Genomic DNA, 19,844 nt, shown 5'->3' with positions numbered 1-19,844 from the left:
TCTGCCTTCAATGCAGGAGACCCAGGTTCGATTCCTGGGTTGGGACGATCCCCTGGAGAAGGGAATAGCAATCCACTCCAGTATTCTTGCCTGGAGAATTCCATGGACAGAGGAGCCTGGCAGGCTACAGTCCATGAGGTCGCAAAGAACTAGACACAACTAAGTGATTAACACACAAAAAGTGTTTACATTTAAAAACGTACCAGCATGAATCATGATACCAGGATGAATCCTCAAAGAGCTAAGAACACAAAATCTGGTAGCTGAAACTATGAAGTTCAAGTTTAGACTGATACAGCCCCCAATTAGAAGAAAAAAAAAAAAGTAAAATGTCAGCCCTGGTAAATTCTCAATTGACAGCTGTTATCTGCCTGCTTAAGTAAGCTTGACTCAGCTTATATCCAAGGCTAGATAAAGCCAATCTCCACTGCTCACTGCTCCTTCTCTGCTGACCTAGGATTCCCTAAAAATCCACTTTTGGTAACTCTCTCTCCTTACTTCAAGGCTTTCTCTGGGTGATCTCATGTACTCTAGGCCAAATATTCCCAGAATCATAGCTTCATCCTGTATTTTCAACTATCTAGTGTACCGTATGGCCTCCAGACATTACAAACTTTATCCATCTGCAACAGAATCAGCTCACCCTTCAAACCCAATCTCCAAAACCCCTTCTTCCTTTCTTCTCTACTCTGTATCTCAAACGATGGCAACATCATCAATCTAATTCTCTAGATCAGAAAACCTTTTCTTCATTCTAATCCCCTATATATGATTGGTTATCATATCCAGATGATTCTTAAATCAAGGATATTTATTAAAGTGAATCTCATCACTAATTTCACTGTCTTTGTCTTAATCATTTGACAATTTCAACAGGCTTTAATACAGCTGTCCTAGGGTTCCAGTCTATCCAATTCCTATCTGCTTCACCCTGACACTAAAAAACCAATTTGATGAGGGTTACTCTCCTGATAGGAACTCTGCACTAGGTATCCACTGCCCACAGAATTAAGGCTGAATACCTGCTTGGCAGTTAAGACCTTCAAAACCTAGGTCACTCCCAAATCATTCTCAATATTACTCTGTTTTGCAGGCATTGTCTCCTTTAGGACCTGTTCTCTCATTCAGCTAAAGTGCAGAAAAGCCTTTTTCTGTGTTTCCGGCTAAGCCAACCTGCTTTGTACCTGCACCTTTGCCTGTAGCATGTGTGAAATCTACTTTATTCCAATGGTCATCATCAGTTTTGCCTCTATCTACAGTTTGGATTCAGTGCCATCATTTTTCTGGAAGACTATACCTGTAATTCTAAAGTAAAGGAAAAACGGAAAGGCAGAATTTGTTTGCAGCCATTAGCTGTAATTCACTGATTTCTGTGAATCAAAGGGGAACTTATCCATCTGGTTTCTATTGGGCCTTATATGCCAAGTGACACTCAGTGTTAACAGTCAGGGTAAGAATAATTGAATATTTAAAATCAAAGTCAGGCAATTTTCAGGAGTTTTGTACCATCACTGAAGTTCTAAGGAGTTAAAGTCAGTAAACTTCTTTTCATCAAAGATTATAATCATGAAAATGACTGTTTCAGAACTCTCTCCCATAGCAATAATAATCCATAACTAACTACTCATTTCATTTGACTAGTTAGTAAAAGTGTGTGGCTGATTATCAGCTTTTTGCACATCTAAATATTTTTAGCCGTGACTATTATATAGCTTAATTCGCATTCTCATATTAAGGGAGAGAAAAAAACTAAATTGAAGGATTAACTGAGATTTTTATAAGACACTAATAAGAAACAGCTTAAATTATAAGAGTATACTGCATATCAAATTTAATATGCACCATTACTCAATTCATGAAGGGAAAAAAAGCTCCTTATGTATCTTAAAAATAAATCAATATAATTAAGTATCTCTATATCAGAATTCTTTTATCTATTATGTGTTATCTTTTATCTTTTATATGTTAGTAGTTTGATATCCTCTTTTGCTTATCTCTGTACAATCTGTCTATATTTCTGGAAAGATGTTTCTATTATTGATGGAAAAAATTATAAAATAAAACTAGTTTGGTTCTGAATCAAGACAACTAGGTTTTGATTTTTAAAAAGCTGTAATTTACTGGAATGTCTTCTAATCCAAAGGATCCAGCCTAATGAAAGCTTTCTACATTTAACAAATGAGAGGTAGAATGGAAAAAGTTTCCAACCTAAAATTACAAGAGAGAAAGGTGCATTAGTTTAACCAGGGCAACACATCTAATGGGCCCAAAATGAACTATGTACCTGTAATTGTGAAAGATACAGATGAGGAAGTGCGATGGAATCAGTTAGGGAAGGCTCTGACACTAAGCCTGAGTTAAGTATGCACGCACACACACAGCTTCAGACCTGAAGACATTTCATTTAGGATGGTGAAACTAAAAAAAGAACTCTTCTATTGTCAACACAACCTGATAACTAGTGAGGTTCAGTCAATCCTAACAACTTGTTTGAAATCTCATGGCTCATTTAAGAAGTAAATACTGTGAGACCTGGGTCTTAAATTAGAAGGCAATAAGTTTTATTGTCCACTCTATAATCCTAAATTCCACTGTTGGTTCTTAACATGTTTTTTTCACATAACCACCCAGCAGTCTGCACTGCTTATTGACTAAACATTCAAAATGAGGTCATAAACAAAAAGTGCACTGAGTCAAAATAACTTTCTGAGACATCAACATTAGCCACAGCACGCTTAAGAGTATTAGCATCTTTGTTTTAAAATGTAAAGTAGCCAATTTTTCAACACACTCTTCTAGATAAATGACACTTTTAAAAGAATAAATTACCATGAGCAAAGTTTATGCTTTTTAGAACTCTTTAGGAAACCATTTTTCTTATTGCCACGTGCTTTAAACATCGTAATAAATTCCAACATGGTGACAAGAACCCACACACTGCACCTGTGCTTTCTATCTTAATTAATCCAAGAAGTACAGGCCTGCTCACTTTAATTTGTAAAGGAAATGATGATATAGTGAGTTTTAACTTAAGGCATTAATTACCTAAGCAAGCAGAATTAGCTTAATGTTTCAGTAGATCTTGCCTAGACACAAGCACCAAAAACAAATCCTCTGAAATTTTGGAAGCCTTTAACGGCCTATTTAGGAATAGAAAGCAAAATGCTCACTCTACCTTAGGTGTCCAAATGGATTAAGTTATATTGAGGGAAAAAACAGTGTAAGGGTTTAGAGATGCTCAAGTTTTTGTGGTCTTTACCACAGAATTAATTAAATTCAGTTTAGTTGCCTGGTGACTATCAATATTTTTTTCCCTACTTGTATATGAATGCTTATCTTTGAAGAAGGCCTCCACTCTTTCAAAACAAAGGTTACGACTGTCTTAATGCTACAGTAGACTGATGGCCAAAATCTTATAAAAAAGTCTGCATGGACCTAGACAATCACATGTTGCAACTGTGCACACAGCACACCATCTGTTGGATACAACTGCCAGCACAGATTTCGTGAGTTGGCGAAGGACTGCAACCGTCAAGAATTCTGCAAGTGTTTCAAAGTGCAGGGTTCTCATTAATTTTAATTTCCTGTTGGCTCTCTAAGGAAAGAGTGAGCAGCGAAAGCACCGTGTGCCACAAACGCTCCAGTTCAGGCCGCACGTACACCTGTGATCATAAACGCTTCTCCAGGGCTGGCCACTCAAGAGCTTGAGATTCTGTGTTTATTTCTTCTTTACCCGAGAAGAAATAAATCTGAAGGATCTACAGTTATCTTCTCATACTGGGGTAATACTCTTGCAGACATCTGGAAATACTTGACAGTAATCATTTAATTAATGCAAAACTAATCGATGACAATATGCTTAAAGACTTCCCTCGGCGGAAGAGCTTTCTGTGGTGCACATGATCAGGGTCTGAGGAGAACAGGCAGTTCTTTGACTCAGGAGCGCACCACGAGGGAAGCTGTGAGCCAGGATCTCTTTAAAGAGTGAAGGCGCTCTCGGGTATTTAAGTAGCAAAAGCAGATGGTAGCATACTGCTACACTGCTGAAAACTGGCAGATGCTGCTGGCTGAAAGTTTTTACCTCCAGGCTCCCTAAAGGCCTGGGTGGCTGAGGGCTTTCCAAAGACCTGGCATCACTACAGGCGTTTGCGTGGGCTCCTGGACCCCACCACTGTCTCCACTTCATCACCCCCCACTGCTGCTGGCTGCTCTGGTGGGTTGAAAAGATCCCAAGACGGGAAGATGCCTAAAATGCCCCTGTGGCTGCAGAAGCAGGGCTGGTACTCCCTCCAGGTTTACCACTTTCTGCAGTTGGCAGCACTGAGGTTTCTTGGGTTTTGTGGGTTTTTTTTTTTTTTTCCCCCTATCACCGTAATGATTTGCCAATCCAGAGTCAGAGGAAGAACTGTAAAAAACTCAGCAAAGCTCAGGGCACATTTATACTTGAAGGAGAGGACTTTATCTGCCTTCTGCCACCATTATGGAGACTGTTTCTCCAGCGCTGCCATGGCAGATTTTTGTGTCCCTCAGCTCAAAAGAGCAACACAAACTGAATATTAAAGAAAATTTTAAAAAGTTACCTTACAATTAACAGTACCTTCAGTCTGAGTCAAAAGCAAAACAAAAAATAAATAAATAACTGATTTATCTAATTCCTCTTATACTAGCAATTACTGTCAATCCAATTAATTCCTTTTTTAAAATTTGGAACTAATATGGTGGATTAACAGATGGCTTTTCAAGTTTTTGTTCTTATTCCAAAATCTTTACATTACCCAAAGAATATCTATTTAAGTATGAATGATAGTGTAATTTTTGCAAAACATGATCTTCATACATGCTCTCCAATTAACACTAAACAATCTGGATGCTAAATCTGTTTGGAAATAATTCTAACAAAAACTGAAACATTAGACGAGTGCTGTAGTAAACAGATTTGCCTTTTACATTTGTGTTAGAAATTTTCATAGCCACACCCTAAACAGAACTTTTTTTAGTAGAGTCAAAATAATTGGTTCAGTTAGCCTCAATACATTTTATCTTATCTTTATGCTACCTTCAAGACGGTGAAATCACAAATTATTTTTCTTATCATCTCCTTACATCCAGGAACGTAACAGGAAACACCCAATTGACAGAAAATCTAAAAGACAAATGCTAAAAAAATACACAAATTAAGCTGCATGCAGACTTCAAGATAAAGAATGCCTCCTACTCTGCACATCTGTCTGGCAGGTGTCTTTCTGAGTTAAGTTTTGCCCTTTTGCAATCTGCTCTGAATACTACAAAAGACAGAGAAGTATTTGCTTTCATTTTTCTTTTTTGAAAACTCTTTTTCTTAAGGCACAAGGAAAAGCCCTCCATGTCCTGTAAATGCAGTCAAAATGACTTTCGATAGTTCAAGCAACTTGTATTTCATAGAGACAGGAATCATACAAAATCTACTTGTTTTGGAAGGTGTCCTTGAGATACATCATAAAGAGGGAAGATAAGCACAGAAACCTGTGCACACTTTATACTTACATGAGTCACATTTTTAACATTCTATATCTAATATATGATGGAATAAATAAGACCAGATTTCCCTTATCAACACCAGCTGGGGTCTTAAATGGAAATTGGTCTTTGCTTTTAGTCCATTTTCTTGTTTTGTAAGCAAAGTATTTTATCACATTCTTTACACTTTGTCCCACCTTTGCTTCCTCTTGTCCTACTCTCTTTTAGCCTCTTACACTCTCTTCCTTAACACACTCACTGCTTCTCTTAGAAATTCTTTATTCATCTTCTGGCAATGATTCCTTTCTTCATCTCTTATTTATTCCCATTTGCATTCCCTCAGTAGCTACTGCAAACATTTTTCACTTTCCTCCAAGTGATGAGAGGGTTGAGCAGTTCACAGGTGTGGTAAACGCTGGAGAAGGAAGAATTCCTGCTCTAGTCATTCCATCCCCCTCCCCTCTCCCTTTTTACAGCTACATGCTCTGTGTAAGTCAGAAAAGAAATAATCCTGCAAAAATTAAATCCAGTCATATGATCTCATGGAGAATCTTCCCAGCTGTGAATTTATTTTCCTTCTCTCTCTTTTTTTTTTTAAGTTTCACTTTCTATTATTTAGCTCCTCATCTTAACCAATATAGTCTCTTTAGCAAGTCAACTATTTCTGCTGATTAACCTTTCTAGTGTCTCCTACATCTCTCCCTGTTTTTGCTGCTTCTTTTCCATTTTATTACTATTTTATTTAAAGTCTATTTCACACACTTGATTTTCCCCTACCTCTAGTCTTTTTCTATCAATCAATTCTGCATGCTACCATCAAGATCAATATTCTTAAAACACTTTTCATCGTGTCATTCTCCAACCTAAAAACCTTCAGTTGGTTTTCCACTTTCTAGGAAATAAAATTTCAGACTTTGCAATCTTACATTTAAGGCTTCCACCATCTGACCCAAACCTAGCTTTCCATTTTATCTCCTGTATTATTCCAAATGCACTTGAAGGTCTCCACTTCATTGTCACCCAATATATCTTGTCATTTCCTACCTCTAAGCTTTTTATTACATATATTATCCTTTGTACTGCCTGCCTTCCCTTCTCCAACCTTTACTGAGTCCTCCTCTTAATAAAACCACATAATATCTGAATTATTGCTTTGGATTACAATTTAACACTTTACTAACTTACATGTTGTCTTAACAAATGTATACACACACACACATTTAAACCCATAGTGCCTAGCACAATCCAAACCAGAAAACAGGACATTTGTTAAGCTAAAGCTTTCTAACAAAGTTTGGACTTTCCAGATAGAAGGACTGCAGAATCTATGATGGGTGGAAAATGTAATCAGAAGTTGGCCACTGGAAAAACTGATGCTCTGACTCAAAACTAGAATGAGCTTAAAAGGGACAGTAGAAAGCTGCATGTCAAAAGCTGTGTGTGAATATTCTAACAGCGGGGTATGAGATGACCCTTGCCCAAACCACTAATGGCCTCTGATTGCCTAAATTCATCACTCTAAATTCTGCTGAATTTCTCATTATGACAACTTTCAGTACATTATTCACCAAAACGACTGCAGTAATTCTCATTCACTCCACAGGACCCTCTGCAATGCGACTTTGCTATTCTCCTCCTCACAAGGTAAAATCCATTTCCACATCCTTTGAATCTGGACTGGCCTTGTGACACACGGCGACTAAGTATAACCACTTGTAAGTGTAGAGTCCAGTGGCACTAAGTATATTTACACTATTGCACTACCAGCATGACACTCCATCCCCAGGACTTTTCTCATCTTCTAAAACCGAAGTTCTGCACTCAAAAAACAATAACTCCCTACTTCCCCTTTCCCCTGTCCCTGGCAACCACCATTTTATTCTGTTTCTATGAATTAGATAGACTAGATACCGCATTTAAGTGGAATCACACAGAATCCTTTTGTGTGACTGGCTATCTCACTTAGCTTATGATCTTCACAGTTCATTGATCCATGTTATGGTTTGTGTCAAAATTTTCTTCCTTTTCAGGCTGAATCCTATTTCACTGTATGTATATATCACATTTTGTTTATCTGTTCACCTGTCAATGGACACTCAGGTTGCTTCCCTCTTTTGGCAAATGTGAATAACACTGCTATGAATGTGGATATACAGGTATCTATTCAGGTCTTTGCTTTTATTCATTTCTTTCGGGTATATACCCAGAAATGGAATTGCTGGATCACATGGTAATTTATGTTCAATTTTTTTGAGGAATGCCATACTGTTATCCATAGCTGTACCAATCTACATTACCATGTGTAGTGCACAAGGAAGGGTTCCCTCAGAATTCTCCTCATCCTCACCAACACTTATTTTCTGTGTGTGTGTGTGTGTGTGTGTGTATGTTTATATAATGGGTGTGAAATAGTATCTCATGGTTTGGACCTATGTTTCCTTAATGATTAAGGAAATCATCATTTGATGATAACAAACAAATCTTTTCATTTGTTTGCTGGCCATTTGTATATCTTCTTTGGAGAAATATTTATTGGAGTACTTTGACCATTTGTAAACTGGGTTGCTTAGTTTTTTGTTGTTGAGTTATAGTCATTTAGTTGTACGCTGCTGCCCACCAGGCTCCTCTGTTCCTGGGATTCTCCAGGCAAGAACACTGGAGTGGGTTGCCATTTCCTTCTCCAATGCAGGAAAGTGAAAAGTGAAAGTGAAATCGCTCAGTCGTATCCAATTCTTCGAGACCCCATGGACTGTAGTAGCCTACCAGGCTCCTCCGTCCATGGGATTTTCCAGGCAAGAGTACTGGAGTGGGGTGCCATTGCCTTCTCCCATTTAGTTGTATCCTGGACTGCTTACCCCAGGATATATGTAAGATATAAGACTTCCATGTATCTTACATGTAAGATACATGACTTACATGCTTTTTCCCATTCTGTGGGCTGATGTTTGTCTGCTGACAGTGCACTTCAATGCACAGAAGTTTCAGTTCAGTTTATCTATTTTTTGTTGTTGTTGCCTCTGCTTTTGGTGTCATATCTCAGAAACCACTGACAAATCCAAAGTCATACAGCTTTCCCCCTGCTTTTCCTACGAGTTTTACAGATACAGTTCTTACACTTATTTAGATCCTTGACTCATTTTGAGTTAACTATTGTATATTGTGTAAGGTAAAGGCCCAAATTAATTCTTTTGCTGTGGCTACTCAGTTTTTCCAGCATTATTTCTTGACAAGGCTACCCTTTCCTCATTGAATGGTCTTAGTACCCTTGTTGAAAAATCATTTGACTGTATATGTGATGGTTTATTTCTGGGCTTTCTATTCATTCCATCTGTCTATATGTCTGTCTGCTTTGATTACTGTAGCTCTGTAGCAGATTTGACATGAGGATGAGAATTCCAACTTTGTTTCTCTTTTTCAAGGTTATTTAGACTATTCAAGTCCCTTGAATTTCCATATGAATTTTACATGGATTTTCTACTGCTGTAAAAAAAAAACGACATTGAGATTTTAATAGAGATTATACTGTAGTTTGCTTTGGACAATGCTGACATCTTAACCAAATTAAGTTTTCCAATCCATGAATATGAGATGTCATTCCATGTATTGGTGTCTTCTTTAATTTCTTTCAGCAATACACTGTAGTTTTCAGTGTACAGGTCTTTCATCTCCTTGGTTAAGATTATTTCTAAGTACTCATTTTTTTGATGATATTGAATTTTGCAACTTCTTCTATCACCTTCTTGGAACACTGCTACCACAACATAAAACTTCCAGGCTTGCATGATAGGGTGATATAGCCTAGACAACTCTTAGCACAACTGCCAGACATGAGTGATTTTAGAGATCATTTAGCTCCAGTCAAGCTGCTAGATGATTACAGCCATGTGAGAGACTCCAGGGGAGAAAGCAATGACACCCCACTCCAGTACTCTTGCCTGGAAAACCCCATGGACAGAGGAGCCTGGTGGGCTGCAGTCCATGAGGTCGCTAGGAGTCGGACATGACTGAGCGACTTCCCTTTCACTTTTCACTTTCATGCATTGGAGAAGGAAATGGCAACTCACTCCAGTGTTCTTGCCTGGAGAATCCCAGGGACGGGGGAGCCTGGTGGGCTGCCATCTCTGGGGTCGCACAGAGTCAGACACGACTGAAGTGACTTAGCAGAGAGACTCCAGGGGAGACTAGCAGAAGAACCACTCAGCTGAACCTAGGCAAACTGCTTACCCACAAAATTGTAAGCAAATAAAATAGTTATTTTAAGCTACTAAATTTTGGGGGTGGCAGCAAAGACTAACTGAAACAGAACTAAATCATTTTATTTGCTATTTCTAAACTATGATAATTTATTCATTACTTTGTGCTCATTTCAAACTGTTTTCCAGAGGCTGTTAAGATTTATTCCGACTGAGTTAAGACAGAGTTCTTTGATGTCAAGTACTCTACATTATTCATTGTGTTCATGAATGATTTAAAGATTGAGTGGCAGAATTCTAAATAATTTATACATATTTTCAAAGGAGATAGCATAAAATTAAATTGTATTAGAAGTATAGAAATACAGATTTCTAATTTATAACCTCAAAATTGAAAAAACAGTAAGGAGATACTATAATTAGTGTATTTCAGACTAACCTGTGCTATTGCTAATAGTTGCTAGCAATTAGTGCTAAATTTACTGAGGAGAGATTTTGAAACTTTATTATCTTATTATTAAAAAACTTAAATGATCACAATATTTAGGAGAAAAATATTTAATAATAAAAATATTTATAATCCCAAAGCATTTAGAGGCTTGGTGTCTAAGCAAAATGGCTTGATATTACTTAAAAATTCTGAAGATACACATATATCTAAAATTTTATGTTTTATAACACAAATGTATTTATTAACAAATATAGCTCTAGTTATTTTAAGTGAAAATCTTACAGAGCAATAGGCAAAAATAAATGCTATTTATGTGTGTGCGTGCTCAGTCGTGTCCGACTCTTTGTGACCCCATGGACTGTAGCCCACCAGGCTCCTCTGTTCATGGGATTCTCCAGGCAAGAATACTGGAGTGGCCTGCCATTTCCTTCTCCAAAATGTTATTTGTAATACATACTAAAACAAAAACTTACTTAATAAAAATTTCTACCCCATTAAAGAACTCACTTGAAAAATTTACTCTCTCACATTGTAGAAAGAGTTATTTTTGAATTCTTTACCTACTATTATAAGTGTTCTTTAACAGAAATAATAAGGAGAAAGAAAAAATAAGGAGAAAATGTAACAAGAGGCAATACATAAGTTTTTTATGTGGCTCAGATGGTAAAAGAATCTGCCTGCAATACAGGAGACCTGGGTTTGATCCCTGAGTTGGGAAGATCCCCTGGAGAAGGGAATAGCTACCCATTCCAGCATCCTGGCCTGGAGAATTCCACGGACAGTGGAGCCTGGCAGGCTACAGTCTACTGGGCAGAAAAGAGACGAACATGACTGAATGCCTTTCACTACTCACTCAGATTTCTAACTGGACATAGAACAGGACTATTTTTTCTGACAAACCAAGTGGAATTAACACTTAAGTAAGAAACTATTTGAGTTAACTTTCAAAGCTGAGGCAAATTCCTCAATGTCTATGTCATAAATACATTTGCATCATTTGTTTAGGAAATTTAATTTACTGTCAGAAATATCTTATATTTGCATCATCTAAAACATCTTCTGAAATAGTTATCAGTTTTGTTTTAGAGTCCTAAGTGTTTCTTTAAATTTGGGCTATAATTTATTTAACCAGGAGCAATTCCTTACACTTCTCTGAAACTACATTTCAACAAACAGACCACAATTTCACCACTCCTCTACCCATATATGGTAACACACTGAATAGTAAAATATAGTCCATAATTTTAGTCATACACAAGGGCACACACACACACACACACACACACACACACACACAACCTATTTCTTGCTTGGATGACAAAACAGAGAGAAAAGAAATATGGAAGAAGTAAAATGCACTTACGAAGTCAAAGTCTCCATCTTGAGGAACTTTCCAGTTATCAGGAAAAACATTTTTGGACATAGGGAAGGGTTCATGCATATTCTGATTACAGTTTTCATGACTCTTATTCTTGAAGTCCTGTTTATCAAAGTAATCCATGAAAGATGGCCTTTGTACTTGTGGAGAAGTTGCATTTCCTTAGGTAAATGAAGAACACAAGGAGGTGTAAGTTCTTACATTTACTAAGAGAACTATAAGCTTTATTAAAATATGATTTTTTTATTACTATAATAAATTTTCACTAGTCAGATTTAAGAACAGCATAGTTAATGAAGAAAATATAGGAAGTAAAATAAGAATGAAGAAACAAAAACATCTAAGGCAAATAGATTGCCTTCACCCAATGATAAGGCAGAGATCTGTAATATCCTTAGATTGTAGAAACATCTCAGAATTTCAGCAGAATCTTTATCATAATTTTATTAAAAATCATTTCAAATACATTTGAAATTTGTCAAAGAAAGTAAACATTTTAAACCTCAATCTTTGTTCATAAAACACTCAAGCCCACACTGTTGTCCCTGCGCACCGGCATCGGCTGTAAGAAGTTACGGCTGTAAGACTTACCCAGCTTCCTCCTGTGTCTCTCTGACTACTTCCTCACAGTCTTTCTAGCTGATTCTACCTCCTCCTGGAACTCCCATGGCTTCACCTGTCATGTTTTACCCCTAATGCTATTTCTCCAGCCCAGACCTTGCTCCTAGGTTCTCTGACTTTCCAACAGCTCAATTCCTGGACCTGCAGTGAATTAGAGTTACCTTGAATTTACCAGTTCTAAAGCTAGATCCAAGATTTTTTCCTTCAAGCCCATTGCTTCTCCAGATGTTCTTTGTCTGCTAGTTAACATTCTTAATCCCCAGTGATCAAGTTGAGAATGAACCCAGACTCTCTTTTCTCATCAAACCAAACTGATCATCAGGTGGTTTAATGCTACTGTTCTATCCGCCACTGCTACTGTCTTAGTTCAGCTTCTAATCTTTTCTTGCCGAGGCCACTGTAGCACATCCTCCAAACTGGTGTCTGTGCCAGTTTGGATTTTGGTCGCACAGACAACGTAGTGACCTTTCTAAACACAAATCAAATCATGTCTTTCTTCTGTTTAGGATCTTTCAGTGACTCCTCATTTCCTATACTGAATGATTAAAGTAGAAAATAAACATAGAATAACTAGACTTTCCCAGTGATTTTCAAACTTGATTCCTTAAAGCCCCAGTGTCCTCCCCCAAAATCCTAAGTATCCATGTATCTGTATGGCTGAGTTCCCTTCGCTGCTCACAGAAACTATCACAACATTGTTAATCTGCTATGTACCTCAGTACAAAAATTAAAAAGCTCAAAAAAACCCTAAGTGACCACCACAAAGACACTTCCCTATGCAGTTCTCCACACAGCAAGTTGCCTATCACCTTAAAACTTTCTTGTGACAGGACGTACACTTCTCCACAAGGAAGCCTGTTGGGCTATTCTGTTACAGAAAGTCTTTTTTAAAATGTGAACTTGAAGTATGTCTTTTTGCAATTTAAACTCACGTTCCAAATAAATTTCTCTTTAGTACACCAGTCCTTCAGATATCTGAAGACAAATAATGGCTCCATTTTGGCTATCTTTCTCAGGTGAAACATCGCCAGTTCCTTTCATGTGACATGTTTTCGAGACGCATCGTCATCTAGTTTACTGGCCTATGGAGACGTTCCAGTCTCTAAATGATCCTCTAAAATCGGACATAACACTGCTAACAGTAACATGGCCAATCCAGAATGTATTTGTAATAGCACTAATGCAGCTTAAAACTATAGTTAGTATTATGAAAACTAGATAACACTATTGGCTCAGGATGAGCTATGAGGCAATTTTGTAAACATTTCTGCAATCAGTCAAAGTAAAAGTCCCCTAAGAAATGAGTAGTGGCAATAGGAAGGAAAGAGGCAGAACAATACTTGGGGCTGACAGAAGAAAACAAGGACATCGCTGAGAAATTTTATTCCAGGAATCTCCTTTTGCATTCACAACAGTCCTGAGCCTCCTTCTAACTTGATCCTAATCAGAAGCTCCTTTCCCAGTTATAGGAGCCACCACAAACACCCTAGGGTCTCAAGGTGAACAAATCATAACCTAATATCTAGAGGCTCTCCCTTTCGGAAGATGACAGGGGTCTCTCCTGTGGGGAGGAATGGCCATGTAACTCAATTTTCAAATTGGGGTGTTATGTAGTTGCAGTTAAAACTGAAGGTTGCGGCTCCTGTACCTTCCTATATCCTCAACTTGGGAACAGAAATGTAGTAATTAGGGACCAGAAGACATAAGAAGAGGTACCAGTGACACATAAGAAGAAGCATCCTAGGAAAACTCTGTTTTCTTGATACACGCATCACCTCTGTTTCTTCTTGCTCTTCTCTGCCTGGAATGCAGACTTCACAGCTGAAGATCTGATAGTTACTCTGCAAGCAGGAAGAAGAGAGCACTACCCTAAAGATGAAAGAATCTACCCTAAAGGAAGAATCTCTAATGATGTCATGAAATCACTCTACCAATGTAGGACACTCTGCTTCTGGATTTTTTGTTAAATGAGAAAAGAAATTAATCCTGCTCTATTTAACCATTGTTATTTGGTTCTTCTGGTACCTATTACCAAATCCGGTCCCTAATTACTACATTTCTGTTCCCAAGTTGAGGATACAGGAAGATACAGGAGCAGCAACCTTCAAATTTAACTGCAACTACATAACACCCCAATTTGAAACTTGGAATTCACTACTACTTAGCAGTTCGATTATCACTACATTTCAGGCTGATCTCAAAATCTATGATAAAATGCCTGTCAGAGTCCACACTCAAAATTTTCAAAAATAACCCATTTCTACGTTAGAAATAAACATTTTCACAGAAAGTTAACCGAAGTCCAAAAATCAACTGAAATAAAAGAAGGCAGTCGGTGGCTCAGAGGTTAAAGCGCCTGCCTGCAATGCAGGAGACCTGGGTTCGATCCCCGGGTTGGGAAGATCCCCTGGAGAAGGAAATGGCAACCCACTCCAGTATTCTTGCCTGGAGAATCCCATGGACGGAAGAGCCTGGTGGGCTACAGTCCACAGGGTTGCAAAGAGTCAAACATGACTGAGTGACTTCACTTTCACTTTGCAGCCTGGGGTCGCACAGAGTCAGACATGACTGAAGTGACTTAGCATAGCATAGCATAGTCTGTTTCATGAGATTTTTCTGTTTGGATGATGTCAAAACAAGATATCATTAACCAAGACATCCCTCTACACAATGTTTTTCAAATGTATGTGCTTATACTTTTAACTACTTTCCATCATTTAGTTTAAAACCTACTATCAACATTTAGAGTATACACTTTCCACATACAAAGAAAATTTTAAAAACAATTTTTAATTTATAAGGAGGAAAACAGGTTAGGTATATTTTAAAAGTTGGGCTTCCCTGAGTCTGGAAAGATCCCCTGGAGAAGGGAATGGCAACCCACTCCAGTATTCTTGCCTGGAGAATCCCATGGACAGAGGAGCTTGGCGAGCTACCACCGATGGAGTTTCAACGACTGAGCACGCCCACACATGTTTTAAAAGTTAACGGGATGGAGCAGCTGTAATTGGCCAGTCGTATTTAACTACACCATATGAAACACATGTCCACAGAGTGCAGTTGAGTCTCCAAGGAGGCTCGTGTTCACAGACAGACAAAGAGGATGATGCTTCTGACTTACAATTTGTTTTTTAAAAAAGAAATAGGAGGCCCTCCAACAGGAGAGCGAAGCAGGAAATCTCAAGACAGTAACCACTGTCATATGTGATTGTGGTTGCTATGGTGAATACTTTTTTTAAATACACAGAAAACAATCACATAAAATTGACATCAATTTCTCCAGTTATAGTTGAATTCTGACCCTATCTTATAAAAATATATTTTTTTTATTTTAATAATAAATTTAATGGTCAAAATTACTTCATCCTTCAATTTTGGTCCCAATTCCTTTAACTAGTTGCTATGGAACTAAAATGCCATTAGCAATAAGGAATAAAATAATCACCACTCAATTCTTTTGTGTATGTGAAATTTTAAAGAAAAAAATTACTTCCTCTCCTTCAAATATTCCCTAAAACACACACAAGGAAAGTAAATTATATGGTATATCATACCTTTTCAAAATATGCCAGTCTACTCACAATTATTCACCAACTATTCTAATTTACACATGACTTCTAAAGAGGTGAAAAACTGTCATGAAAATTTAAATATACAATGGAATTTTTAGAATAATATAACAAAAATATAATGTTTAATTTTTAATTTCTTAACATGAGTATGACAAAGACAGTCAAATGCAGAAATGAAATAATCATCACTTTAGCATAATATCTGGAGTAGGAAATGGTAACCCACTCCAGTATTATTGCCTGGGAAATACCATGGATAGAGAAGCCTGGCAGGCTACAGTCCATGGAGTTGCAAAGAGTTGGACACGACTGAGTGACTAGCACTTCACTTCATTTAACATAATATATTTCACTATCAAATGGTTTTTGAATATTATCTAATTTGTTCTAAAAATATTTTAATGTGGGTGTTCCACCTGATTAATGATCCAGAAAATCTGTCCTTTAATTTGTTGCCAAGAGTACAGTGAAGAGGGTATATATAGAAGGGGCTTTCCAGGTGGCACTAATAGAAAAGAACCCACTTAGCAGTGCAGGAGATGTAAAGAGACACGGGTTTGATCCCTGAGTTGGGAAGATTCCCCTGGAGGAGGGCATGGCAACCCACTCCAGTGTTTTTGCCTGGAGAATCTCCCCATGGGCAGGGGAGCCTGGCAGACTATAGTCCATGGGGTCGCAAAGAGTCGGACATGACTGAGGCGAGTCAGTGTGTGTGTGTGTATACATACATACATACATACGTGTGTGTGTGTGTGTGTATGTGTAAACCAGGATGTTAATCCCGAAGCTACTAACATCAGCTTTTTCTTAACATCAGACTCTACTATGAAACAAAGGAGGATACAGTCAACATGGAGATGATCTAGAAGCCATTCAGAAAAAGATTAAAAGCTTAGTAAATAATACCTGCACAAAGGCTGAAAGAAAAGTGAAAGAAAGTGAAATCAGTCGTGTCCGACTCTTTGCGATCCCATGGACTGTAGCCTACCAGGCTCCTCTGTCCATGGGATTTTCTAGGCAACAGTCCTGGAATGGGTTGCCATTTCCTTCTCCAGGGGATCTTTCCAACCCAGGGATCAAACCCGGGTCTACTGCATTGTAGATAGACGCTTTACCGTCTGAGCCACCAGGGAATGAACTGTACAGCCAGAAAAAGTCTGAGGATACAATTTAGTAAGTATCCAAGTATACATGAAGGAGTCTTGCACAGAAAATGGCGACCAGATGTTTTCCATCTCCAATGAGGGCAAAATAAAAGGAAATAGACAAATCGAGGCGCAGGATTTTAGTTAAATGGAAGCAATGATTCCCTGCGTGAGTAGTGAGCACTGCAACAACTAGTGTGTGTCTACGGAAGCCCTTTCTCCAGAGGCCTTTATAAGAATGACTGGTTATCATCTGCAAAAGATTAATATTTATGTGTTTGTCTGTGCTCTGTGCTGATAAAAGAGGCATCCTATCGTCAAAATACCTACATTAATCACATATCATTCAATATTCCACAGAGCAAAAGCACACAGGAAAGACCATACGCAGTATCCACAGGAAACTCCAAACCACTGTGGCCACACCTTAGCTGAACACCTAGTACCTCTGCAGAGGAAAATGAAGGGTTTCTAACTGCCCAGTGAGCCAGCTGAAGGTGGGACCTGTAGTCTACCACTGTCACCTTTACTGCTATGTCACTGGCAAAAGTAATCTTAAAGAGGCATATAAAATTTTTTCATGGAAGAATGGTAAGATCTCTGGAGAGGTGGGAAAGTGATCCACCAACACATTTCCCTATTCTGACTTTTTTGGCACCTGAATTTCCGTCTTTAGTTATTTACTCCTTTGGCTTAAAAATGTTTTCGGGAAAAACTGTAAATTTGTTGGGGGGGATGTAAATATTTCAAGAACATAAAACACCATTAAGGATTTTTACACCTGCATGTTGGATACTTTGCTAAAATAGGTTTTGGGAGGAAGAAGGAAGGAAAGGGATCTGAATCAGAGCTGAAAGAGAAGATTATTACTAAGCACAGTACAGGACATGGAAGTTATCATTCAGAGCAAATGGTCTCATGCTTACAATTGTGTCCAGAGGCATCTAACGAACTAGAGAGTAGGAACACTTAATGGTGCTTCTTATCTTGATATCTCTCCTGAACGCCTTCTAAATCTAATATCTATTCCTAGGATAAATCCTAAAAACCTAAAGCAGAATCTGATTTGCTTTCTCTTACTATTTAAGTGAAACTACATACATGTGTTTTCTAAAATGAAACAATAAACTGTGATCTATTTTAAAAATCACCATGTATTATAGGCATATACAAAGAAGAAATCTAAAAAATATATATTCAATTAAAATCACTTAATATTTAATAACTGATGAATAGCTATGATAACTTAATATAAATAAACAAAATAAAATCAAAGGATTCAGACAGAGGTTCTTCCTCTAGCCATTCTTATTACAATATGGTTTCCATGGACCTCACCATTCAGCTCACTGCCTGGTGAACGTGCGTGACTGCGTCTCCCTCCTTCCTGGATACAACAGGTGAGTTCCAGGCACTGAGGGTACAGTGAGGCTGCTTACTTCTGTCCTAAAAAGTAAGCTGTCAGTCCTAACTGCACCTCAGAAGTGCTTGGAAAGTTTACTGCTTTGGGATGTTAAGTTTTGTTAGAGATCTGTGGGTCCTCTTCTGGTCTGCAGAACCAGCATCTCCAAGGGGCTACTGCTAAGATGCACACTTGAGAGGTGAGTCACATGGACCCAGGAGCAGGGTTTATCTTGTAAATCAAGCCTCTGCTCCAGCCTGAGAAGATCTCTTGAGCTCCTGTTTCTGCCTTAGAATGTACTTTTCTTTTCCTCCACTTCATGTCAGTTGCAATTCTAATGGGCTTTCATTCCATAGCTTTACCCCAATTTCTGTAAAAAAAAGAAAAAAGTTGAGCTGAGGGCTCAGGCCTAGACCCTATACCACACAATGGGAAATCTTCTCCTTGACAGCACTGTATTATTAAACACAGTGAAAGAAAAATTCTTAGTTTGCTGAGTCATGTCCAACTCTTTGCAACCCCATGGGCTGTAGCCCACCAGGCTCCTCTGTCCATGGGGATTCTCCAGACAAGAATACTGGATTGGGTTGCCATTCCCTCCTCCAGGGGATCTTCCCGACTGAGGAATCAAACTCAGGTCTCCAGCACTGCAGGCAAATTCTTCACTGTCTAAGCTACCAGGGAAGCCAGCAGTTGGCTGAAACTGAGCAACCACTGCCACTGCCTCTGGTGAGCCTTCTTATTGTACAGGCTGGAAAGCTAAACACTACATTTCCTGTAACACCCTGCACCTAGGGTCCTGGGTAAGTGTACTCTCTCACGACTGGGAAAGCAAGAATTGAGGCAGAGAACAGGGGCCTGCTATGGCAGCCACTTCCTTCCAGCAGCACAGCTATGCAGACATGGGATTTTTTACAGCAGCATTCCAGCTCCAGCCGTCAGCCTCACAGGTACTAAAAAGGTGGCCGCAGTCAAAGTGGTAGCTTTCTAATCCCTGAATAGCAACAGGGATTTGATTTCAATCTGTATTAGTGAATTCAACAGTGCCAATGGCAGCCTCTGAATTCACTAGCTTCCTGACTGTAGTAATAGTAGTAGTTCCATAATGGTCACTTTTGTGGGTGTGTGGGAGTCATTCTTGGAGGCCCAGCCTACACAGTCCTCTCTTCCAACCTCTCTGCTGATTTTGTTAATATCCAAAACTCTGACTTAAATCTTTTTGTGTTTAAAATGCACAGTTTCTGTCCTCCAAAAAATACTGACTGACACAAGCCTATATGTGTATAATTCCTCAACCCTCATAATAAAAGCATCAGCTTGGTCATACTACATCGTGTCTACAAGGGTATCATCAAAACCACTGTAAAATACTTTCCTCAAATGATAAAACACAATATCCAAATCTAGCAGTTTCTCTGATCTAGAGGTTTAGCAATGTTGTCAAGAAAGGAAATCAAATTATTCTGATATGATTTGTTCCCACTAACCTATGCTGACTTACAACAATTCAAGTCTCCTTTTCTAAAGGACTCACAAATATTCCAGACAGCCTGCCCAAGGGGATGTCAGGTTCACTGGTCCACAGC

The 19,844-nt window shown here is 38.4% G+C and overlaps 1 protein-coding gene across 3 annotated transcripts in view; it reads right to left on the bottom strand.

Annotated features, from left to right (window-relative positions):
• The window catches only part of STK3 (serine/threonine kinase 3), a 310,098-nt gene that overhangs the window by 74,169 nt on the left and 216,085 nt on the right, over positions 1-19,844 (bottom strand). For 2 of the 3 annotated variants that reach the window (XM_061439280.1, XM_061439282.1), the window contains exon 10: positions 11,504-11,679. The exons of the other annotated variant lie outside the window; for it this stretch is intronic. In XM_061439280.1, the coding sequence (XP_061295264.1) occupies positions 11,504-11,679 (176 nt within the window). The remainder of the gene's footprint in view (positions 1-11,503; positions 11,680-19,844) is intronic. 3 annotated transcript variants of the gene reach the window in all.

This window comes from Bos javanicus, chromosome 14 (genome assembly GCF_032452875.1).
Source record: "Bos javanicus breed banteng chromosome 14, ARS-OSU_banteng_1.0, whole genome shotgun sequence".
Classification (NCBI taxonomy): Eukaryota; Metazoa; Chordata; class Mammalia; order Artiodactyla; family Bovidae; genus Bos; species Bos javanicus.
This window is presented reverse-complemented; position numbering and strand designations above follow the sequence as displayed.